The sequence below is a fragment of the Echinops telfairi genome, unplaced genomic scaffold (assembly GCF_000313985.2).
Source record: "Echinops telfairi isolate 266 unplaced genomic scaffold, ASM31398v2 ScPeMD7_7420;HRSCAF=8458, whole genome shotgun sequence".
Classification (NCBI taxonomy): domain Eukaryota; kingdom Metazoa; phylum Chordata; class Mammalia; order Afrosoricida; family Tenrecidae; genus Echinops; species Echinops telfairi.
Genome location: NW_022111320.1, coordinates 24879530 through 24889773, shown reverse-complemented (window position 1 = coordinate 24889773; position 10244 = coordinate 24879530). Strand labels below are relative to the sequence as shown.

The window sequence follows — 10244 nt, the reverse complement described above, 5'->3', positions numbered from 1 at the left end:
GGGGAGGGCGGGTAATAGGCATTTCTGTAGAAGCATTTGCCCAATGGGGACCTCCCATACACAGTCCAAAGCCAGCCTGCAGGCCGCCCTGGGTGAGCTCCCTCCAAGACCTGCCCTCCCAGGGCCGATGCCGCCTGAGAGGCTTTCTGCAGGAGGAGCTCGTCCTGCACTTTTCTCTTCAGAAGGCTGCTCCTCTAGGAAGGTGGCAGGTGAGGGGACGTGAGGGACAAGGTGTGCTGATGTCTCCATCCCCCTCTTCCTCCTCGTCCCCAGTGAACGACCTGAGGAACGCAGCCCCCTGTGCCGTGAGCTACCTGCTGTTCGACCCGGATGACAAGGTCATGAAGCAGAACCTGGTGTATTACCAGTACCACCGGGAGAAGTGGGGCCTAGCCGACGAGCATTTCCAGCCCAGGCCAGTGAGTACCGCCCGTGCCGCACCTCACTCCCCCTTTCTCCTCTGCAGCCTCACCTTCCGGAGACGGAGAGAACAGGTTATTTCTGAAGTGAAAGAAAATCCTTTTCTTCTTTTATTTTTGTCCCTGTAGACTATTATTTCTTTTTACTGCTTTATTCCAATGTCTGAACCAATAGAAACTCAAAGAATTACAAACATTATGGAAATGGTTCACTTAAAAAGTGAATTTTTCTTTTTTAAATCATTTTACTGGGGGCAAGTACAACTCTTATCACAATCCATACATCCATTCGTTGTGTCAAGCACATTTGGATATCTGTTGCCATCATCATGCTCAAAACATTTGCTTTCTACTTGAGCCCTTGGTGTGAGCTCCTCATTTTTTACCCTCCCTCCCCTACCCTCCTTCCCTCATAAACCCTTGTTAATTTATCAATTATTATTATTTTGTCATATCATACACCATCCGACGTCTTCCTTCACCCACTTTTCCACTGTCTGTCCCCCACAGAAGAGGTTATATGTAGATCCTTGTAATTGGTTCCCCCTTTCTACCTCACCCTCTCTCCACCCTCCGGTACCGCCACTCTCACCACTGGTCCTGAAGGGATCATCCGCCCTGGATTCCCTGTGTTTCAGTTCCTATCTGTGTCAGTGGACATCCTCTGGTCTAGCCAGACTTGTAAGGTAGAATTGGGATCATGGTAATGGGGGCGGGACATTGAAGAACTAGAGGAAAGTTATATGTTTAATCATTGCTATACTGCACCCTGACTGGCTCGTCTCCTCCCCGCGACCCTTCTGTAAGGGGAAAAAAGTGAAGTTTTCATTGTGATAAGAGTTGTATGAACCCCTGATAAAATGATTTATTTTTTTTAAGTGATTTTTTTTTCCTAAGCCTACAGGGGGTGGGAGGGGATAGAAGTCACCCCACTGCTTTAAACTCAGACTCACTGCTGTGTAGTCAATTCTGACTCCTGGTGCCCTACAGGACTAGGAAGCCCTTGTGGGTTTTGAAGACTTAACTCTTTATGGACGTAGAAAGCCTCCTTTTTCTCCCTCAGAGCAGACGGTGGTTTCGAACTGCCGACCTTACATTTGGCAGCCCAGTGTGTAACCACTACATCACCAGGGCTCCTCAGGTGACCATTTCCTTGCACATACAGCCTGCATGTGTCTATTACAAAAGAGGGACCCCACACTGCATTCTTTGTAATGTGCATTGTCTTGCGAACACTTCTGCGTGAACATTTCCCGTGGCCTGCTCATATACCCCCTTCATTGTCTTCTGACAGCTTTGTGGTTTCTGCCCCTTGACGGACGGACCACCACTTAGTGAGTCGTCCTTTGTGGGCAAACTTACGGTTTTCCATCCAATGTCAGAGAACTCCATGAATGACATGTTACGTTGGGAAGATCTTTGTTCTGTCGGTCTCTGCCTTTAGCTTGCATTGACCCTGGAGTTTCTACATGGTATCCTGAGCTGCCGTACACATAGTTTCCTACCCTCCTCACTCCCCTTCCCCTGCTAACACACACACACACACACACACACACACACACACACACTTTTACTTTCACTCACTCACTTACTGAATTGACTATTTTAAAATTGAGATATTAGTCACATATAAGATTCACTTTTAAAATGTGCAGTTCACTGGGTTTTAGTGTACTTGCAAAGTTATGCACCCCTCCCCACCATCTCATGTTAGTAATTTTCTCAGCTTTATGAGCTGTCGGTTCAGCTGCCGTCTGTCCAGTGGGCCCTTGACCCTTACACTGTCCTGTCTCATTTATGCACTTTCTCATCACCCCAGAGAGAAACCCCACGCTCCCTTCTCCCCATCCCCTGGTGAAAACCAATCTACTTCCTGGCTTCGTGCATTCGTCTCTTCTGGATATAAAGGGGGCCATAGCACATGCTTGGCCATTCATCTGTGGATGGAAGTTGGATTGTGTTCACTTGATGAATAGTAATGAATGCTGCTGCTATGAACATTCTTACCAGTTTATATGTAGCATATGTTTTTATTTCTTCAAGTGGAATTGCCGGGTCGTGGCTCACTGCTGTGGGGTCATTTGACTCATAGCGACCCTGTAGAATAGCGTAAAACTGTCCCTGCGGGTTTCCGAGACGGTCAGTGTTCACGGGAATAGAAAGGCTCATCTTTCTGCTGGAAAGTGGCTGGTGGTTTTGAACTGCTGACCTTGTAGTTAGCAGCCCACCTCATAACGCACTACCCCACTAGAGTTTCTTGGTAAGTCATATGGTAACTCTGTATTTGGTCTTTTGAGAATCTACCAGACTATTTTCTTTTCTTTCTTTTTAAAATCATTTTAGTGGGGCTCATACAGCTCTCATCACAATCCATACATGCATTGTGTCAAGCACATTGGTACATTTGTTGCCACCATCATTTTCAAAACATTTTCTTTCTACTTGAGCCCTTGGTATCAGCTCCTCATTTTTCCCCCTCCCTCCCTCACAAACCCTTGATAATTTATAAATTATTATTTTGTCATGTTTTACACTATCCGACATCTCCCTTCACCCACTTTTCTGTTGTCCGTCCCCCAGGGAGGAGGCTATATGTAGATCCTTGTCATCAGTTCCCTTTTCAACCCCACCTTTTCCTTACCCTCCTGGTATCAGTACTCTCACTATTGGTCTTGAGGGGTTTATCTGTCCAGGATTCTGTATGTTTTCAGCTCTTATCTGTACCCGTGTACATGCTCTGGTCTAGCTGGATTTGTAAGGTATAATTGGGGTCATGATAGTGGGGGGAAGCATTAACTAGGGGAAGTTGTGTGTTTCATCGGTGCTACACTGCAGCCTGCCAGACTATTTTCTAAAGTGGCTGCACTATTCCGTATTTCTACCAGCAGTGTATGAGGAGTCCATTTTCTCCACATCCCCTCCAACATCTTCTATTATCTGTATCAAAACAAAACAAAACAATAACAACCAGTTTTATTGGCACTTAATCCACATATCATATAATTCAATAGTTCAGTCACATCAAGAAGAGTTGTACAGTCATCACCACTCCGTTTTGGAACATTTTCCTCTTTCGTGTACTCATTGTCATTAGCTCCCCTCTCTTCCCCACCTCCCCTAACTCCAAAGAAACCTTTAATTCCATTACTATCTCTATAGAATTATCTATCCTGGACTTCATATAGAGAAAAACATAATGTGTTAGCCCTTGGAGACTAGAGAAACAAATGCAGGGAGACTCATATGTGTCTAAGAAATAATTTTATATACAAGAGCAATTGAATCTTGAGAAAACATCCCAGCCCCGTCCAGATCAAGTCCATAAGTTCAATATTAACCCATATGTCCAATATTAGCCATAAATTCCTCTTCAGACTCACAAAACACACGAAATGGCACCGTACGCAGGACGAACACAGGCCAGTGGATGGAAAGTCTTGTGGATCCACTGGCATTGTAAGCATCTCAGCTCTGGCAGGGGTCTCCACGTGTGTCCTCCAGCTCAGGGCACTAGCGAAGCTCCATGTGTCTTCTCAGCTGGAACGTCTCCCAAGGAGTGAGCGTGTGTCCCACCTCCAGCAAGCTATTTATCTCCTTCGCACCTCCAAAGGAGGTCATCAAGCTGAGACCTGATTGACAGGCTAACCTCCACCCCTCCACTCCTAAGTCTCAAATTGACAACAGATTATGTAGCTACCACACATAACAAAAACCAAAAACTCATGAACAACAATAGCAAAGTCAAACAGAAAAAAATCCAAGCAAAAAGAAAGTAGAAAACATGAGAAACTAGTATGGTCTCTCTTTTTATTGATTGCCACCTGTGGTCGTCATTTCTTGTAGAATAATACCAGACTATAGTCCGAAGGAGTTGGAGATTAATGATATCCCAAATGTCCAACTCCTCCAAGAACGTAGTCTACTCCATCCTCCCCTCTCGGCGCTGGCTTCTGCCACAGGCTGCATCCTCTCACAGATCCCAGGAAGGAAGTGTGCGGGAGACCGCTCTTGTGATTGTGGGTGCTGGTAAGTCCGCAGTTCAGACGTCTGTCTGTAGGTTCCTCCTCGTCCAGGAGGCTGCGGAAGCTGGTGAAATCAGGTCAGGCGATAACCACCACTCAAGTCCCAAGAACTGAAAGGCAAGCCCAGAGCTGGGTCCAGAGCCTGAGCCCCAAATGTCTCAAAGCCAAAGCAGGTCCTTCTTGCTTCTTGCCTACATTCCCTCAGGAAGGGCAGTCCCCCAGGGAAGGCTTTGGTGGAGGTGTGGCTGTCTTCCAGCAGGGCAGAGCCCCAAGGAAACAATGAGTGTCCCTTGGGTGGAGAGTCAGAACACATCCCAACTTGATCCCGGCCATTCGCACACAGAGAGTTCCCTCCAAGCTGGCAGCTCGGATTTACAGTGCATCGCAAAAGGGAGTGTGGCCTGAAGGGCCGCATTAAGTACTAATTGCATACATCTCACCTTTCCCTGGTTGTAGGCCCTCTCTCTTGTAAAGTTAGCTTCTTGGTGGTGGGTTTTCCATAGAGACTAACGAGGCCAGCTGGAGGACCACTGATTGGGAATGGCTCCACTTCAAACAGCTGAAGCCCTCACGAAAGAAGGGGGCCATAGAGGCTGTTGTCTGCTTGCGTCCGAACAGGAAGCCGTCCAGTTCTTTAACGTGACCACGCTCCAGAGAGAGCTGCGTGACTTCGCGAAGGAACACCTAGTGGACGATGACGAGGTGAGTTTCCGTGTCTGCACGAGGACTCCCAGCCTCACCCACGTCGCTGCAAGGTCGGGTTGGCCCTGAAAGAAGGGGCCAGACGGGGCCTTGAGAACAGGGTTTGTGTGGGCGTCTAGGGAAAGCCAGCACGCTGGCCCGGCCAGGAGCGGCTTTCGAGGAAGGCGAGGCCAGGCGGCCGCACCGCCCTTCCTGACGGGGCCTGAGAAGCCCCAGGGATCCCCCACGCCTGGCAGCCACCGTTGTCCAGCTTTGCACAAACAGCGAGCTTTTGAATTGCTCAGCACTCTGAGGTAGCCTGGAACCCTCCCCCCTCCTTTTATGTCAGCTTAAAGTGTGTGTGTGTGTGTGTGTGTGTGTGTGTGTGTGTGTGTGTCTAAGGCCCTGACTCTGAAGCCATCTTACCCCTTCTGGAATTTCGTGTGTGTGTGTGCTTCCCCTCCTCCTCTTTTTCTATGTCAGCTTATTATTATTATTGTGTGTGTGTGTGTGTGTTTCTCTCTAAGGTCCTGACTCTGAAGCCATCTTACCCCTTTCTGGAATTTCTTGAAGTTCTTCCGACGTGTCACTCAGTTGACTCCTGTTTTGACAAAGAGACTGAGCTGGGTGGGCGGTGCTTACTTGTGGTGGGGCAGCTTAGGCACCGAAAAAACATCATTAAGGGCCGTATTTAGAGCACACTAGGAGAGACTAGGGCAGGCTGCCCACTGGCGCTGGAGACCTGAGCCCAGGGTCCCCCTCCCTTTCTAGATGGGGAGCTGGAGGGGAGACGGAACGTCACGGGAGCTGCCCGTCTGGAACCCGGGCCCTGAGCTTCCGGGCCTGCACATGCCGCTGCCCTAGTTTTGGGTGCGGAACTCCAAAGGAGACATTGGCCTGGAATATGTTTGATGTACAAGGTTCCGCATGGGCTGAGCCCACCACGAGGCACCCACGTTTCTGTTCACTTTAGCTATCTCACAAACCCCCACAGACCCCTATTGTTGAGTCCATTCGGTACTCCTAGCAACCCTATAGGACCGGGGTTTCCAAGACAGTAATTCTTTATGGGAGTAGAAAGCCTCATCTTTCTTCCTTTGAGCAGCCATGGTTTTGAACTGCCCACCTGGTGGTTAGCAGCCCAGTGTGTAACCCACTAGGCCACCACTGCTCCATTCACTACCCCATGGGACTACTAAGCGTGGCCCTGGCTGTGAGCGTGACAGCGGGTTGCCTCTCTAAACCGGGACATGGTAGCGTGGCCCTGGCTGTGAGCGTGACAGCGGGTTGCCTCTAAACCGGGACATGGTGCACATGGACCGTGCGTCTTGGGGTCCTGTTGTCAGTAGGCGCCTTCGCCTGGTGTTCCTGTGCTGTTCTTGGTTTGGGTCCTCTGGAAGAAGGACCTGAGCTAGGGCCCCAAGGATGCTGCAGGGGCCCCTTCCCACAGGAAAGAACAAGAAGGTTGGGTCTACGGTCTGGAAAATATGGAAAAAACAAATGCCAAAAAAGCATGGCTTTCTGAGGCTTTGTACAATCTTTATGCAAGCACACGGCCTCTTCTTTCACTTGAGGGGCCCCGGGTGGGTTGGAACCGCTGACCTTGGGGTGAGCAGGGCTCCTTAGCAGTGATGAAGAATCCTTTTCTTGTTCACTCGGATAAGATCCTAGAGGTGGGATGCCGGGAGTGGGGGAGACAGTTATGGGTGTTTTGAAGCCTTTGATGTACAAGGCAAGGTCTTTAGCAGTAAGCACGGCTGCTGGATCAGACTCAGTAAAGCTCTTTCACGGCACAGAGGAGGAAGCCCATGCGCAAGGTGGAGTGAGTGAGCTGTCACGCCAAACCAAACTCACTGCCATTGTTTCCTGGCTCTGGAACATTAGTTTAGGGTGTGATTGATTAATTGAGTGATTAAGCTAAAAGGAATTTGGTCTCGGCTTCCTTAGCCTCTCTTGGCAGCCTGTCAAGTGGCGCACACGGTTAAGTGTAGGACTAACAAGGGAAAGTTCGTGGTTCGAAGCTGCCCATGGGCATGGTGGAAGAACGATCTGTCTAAAGATGGACGTCTGCGAGAGGACAGACAAGAAAAGCCCATGAGATAGTCCTACTCACCGGCCAGGAGTAACTGTCCTGAGGCATTGGGAGGCAACGCCTTGCAGCCCAGGGCACTTTTCCACAGAAGCAGCAGCTGCCAGCCATTGGCAGCGGACTGGCAGCTGTGGGCTGGGTGGGCCGGAAGAGGAGGCCCGGGTGCAGCAGCCACCGCATCCGTTACCTCAGGCCTTTGGAGGCGCTTCCCTTCACCTGTATTTGGGGGCGTCCTGTTCTTAGTGAGCGGTCCCCGTGCCCACACAGCAGGAAAACCCCCGTGTCACACCACCCTTTCCTTGGGGAGGCAGAAAGCAACTGAAGCACGTTTCCCAGGTGGGGGTCTTTTACTGCTCTCGCTTTGGTTTCTCATCTCAGGCCCGGCGTGGCGGAAGTAAATGCTGACAATAGTCAGACCCTCTTTTTGTGTGCGTCCCATAGGGTTTGAGAGATTTTCCAGCGGCTCCCCAATGCTGAGAGGTGTGAGCAATCTGTGTGTAAGCAATGTCAGAAGAGGCAATGGACCCTTGGCTTGGGGCAGGGATCTGGATGAGGCAGACCGGGCTTGGGGAAGGAGAGGTGGTCACCTTGGGTGGGGCTTGCCTGTGCTGACCCTCGAGGGTGGGAGGGTTGCCCTTTTCGGTGATTATTTGTTCCCTGAAGCCAAGGGGATGGGTGTCATCGGCTGGGGGCCCAGGTGGGCTTTGGGAGAGAAATCAACACAGAAGGAAATCAGAAGCGACGGCATTCCTTCAGCTTGAGGCCCTCAAGGCTAGTTGCAGGAGCATGCGCGTGGGCTCACTCTCCCCCCAAACCTCTCCGGTTGTTGGCGTGGAGGAAGGTCTACTAGCAGTCCCTACCCGTGTGCCTCACTTAGCCTTCCACGTGCTCATTGAACACCTTCTGTGTGCCAGGCTCGGGGGGAGAAAGATGCAGCCAGACCCCGGTCTTTGAAGAGCTCCTGGTCTGAGCATCAAGGCAATTGAGGAGAGGGGGGGTGGAGAGGACTCTTCAGAAGGATGGGCATCAGGTGGGGCCCTTGAGAGGGCGCTGGGCTGCTTGAGGGTGCAGGTCTCCTCTTTGGTCACAGAGCACAAGTCCACCTGGAGGGGAAGCCACGGTCCACTGCAGTGTAGAAGTCAGGCCAGCCTGAAAAGGCAGCGAGCCAATAGGCTCCTCTCACCGAATTCAGCAGGTGTGTTTTGTCTCTTCCAGGGTGAGGTGGTGGAGTACGTGGATGACCTCTTGGAGATGGAGGCGGCCAGCTAGTCTCTAGCAACCCCAGTGGCTTCCCCTCGATGTTCAGGAAGCACAGGAGTCTTTGTTCTTGTTCCCGGTTGTGAATACCTCAGAGCCTTCCCCTCCCCCTGGGAAGTGGAAGGGAAGCCCCGTCTCTCACTCCAGGCTCCTCCGGGTCAGCCCACCGTCCCGTGTTCCCACTTGTCTCCCCGACTTCTTACCTGCTCACCCTGTGTCTGCTCCTCTGTCTCCACATGCACACCTGCCATCTCCACGATACCTACCTTTCTCACCACGCCAGCTGGAAGGACAGACAGCCTGCTAGGATTTGTTCATGTCCTCCAGAAAAGTCAGTATTATTTTTTAAAGAAGAGAAACCCTCCTAAAAAATGACCCTCGTGAGAACCTACTCTGGCCTCTTTGTTCTTCCAGCCTCTAGTCTCCTGTCTCCTAGCAGGAGACATGGGGGGACGGGGCTAAGCTTCTCCACACCTGGGGGTGGTTTTCACTGTCTGGCTTGCCCCATGTTGGCACTCACTGAAAAAGCGCATTGGGGAGACGGTGCAAAATGCAGAAAAATGACTTGTACCCAGCCGTCTTCCATCTTCCGCTTTACAGTGGTTGGTTGGTGGTTCTCATTGAAGACCTTGCTCGGTGAGTTAAAAATGGACAAACCCCAGAAAGCATCTAGCTTCATTCAGTCTTTCAATAAATATTTATTAAGCAACTACTATGTGCTAGGTCTTGCTCTGTGCACTGGAAAGACTGCATGGAATGTTAGACAACAACACTCGTTACCACGGAGCTTTTCAATCCCTCAGGGAGAGGACAACTACACACTGGTGGTGGTCACTGCTGTGGAGAAAAACAAAGCTGGAAAGAGGAGGAGGCATCCTGGAGGCGGGGCTGTAGTTTCAAAAGGGTGGTCAGGGAGGCCCCACTGAAGGTGGCATTCGAGCCGAGAACTGATGGAAAGAAGTCCCCAAGCCAGAGCCTGCTGGATGTGGTCAGGAGCAGTTAGGGGGCCAAACGTAGTTTGGGGGAAGGGGACCGAGGAAGGAAAGAAGGTTAAGAGGCGTAAGGACAGGAGGTGGGGTGAGGCCTTGATGCCCGTATAAGGCCTATGGAGTCAATTCTGAGTTAGACAAGAGGAGCGTCCATTACCCAGTAAGCGTGAGCCTGTTGGTGCTCACTCATCGTTATGTGGTGAACAAGTTCACACTTTTCCATCTGTTCCTGCGTAAAGCTGACATCTTTGTGTGTCTCCCCCAGCTGCACAGCACGTGCCTACAGAATCAAACTCTTGTCAAACTAGCAGGCCCTGGCGAGGATGGAGGCCCCAGTCAACAGGTTACAGCATGGCCCAGGTTCTTCAGTACCACATAGGGGGAGGGATGGAGGCAAGAGAAGGCGGCCGTGACTTCTGGGAGACAGGACTTGCCCTGCTGTGGCACGGAAGGAAGGAACATGTTTGACCTTGAGTTGCTCCTCAAGGGTATGGAGTGCCCACTGCCTTCAAGTCAATTCTGACTCCTTGACCTTGTAGGATAGAGTAGAACTTATTCCCCCGGGTTTCTGACACCGCAACTCTTTGCGGGCCCAGACTGCCTCATCTTGCTGATTCATGAGAGGCGGAACCACATTCATTTTTGTTTTTCCAGGCTCCCCAACGATACTTACATCCAGGAACTCAGAGGCAGCCTCCTATTGCCGATTTCCCCTCACTCCCCTTCTCTCATTTGCACGAAGAGCCTCGCCCCAACACAATAGCTACTATCTCTGGCTGCCTCTCCT

The 10244-nt window shown here is 50.8% G+C and overlaps 1 protein-coding gene across 1 annotated transcript in view; it reads left to right on the top strand.

The window, feature by feature from the left end:
• Nucleotides 1-9178, top strand: part of LOC101663920 (cartilage associated protein) — a 29102-nt gene extending 19924 nt beyond the window's left edge. Inside the window, exons 5-7 of the mRNA XM_004704053.2 lie at nt 274-419; nt 5060-5143; nt 8427-9178. Of these exons, the coding sequence (XP_004704110.1) occupies nt 274-419; nt 5060-5143; nt 8427-8480 (284 nt within the window). The 3' untranslated portion in view covers nt 8481-9178. The remainder of the gene's footprint in view (nt 1-273; nt 420-5059; nt 5144-8426) is intronic.
• Nucleotides 9179-10244: the final 1066 nt, after the last annotated feature.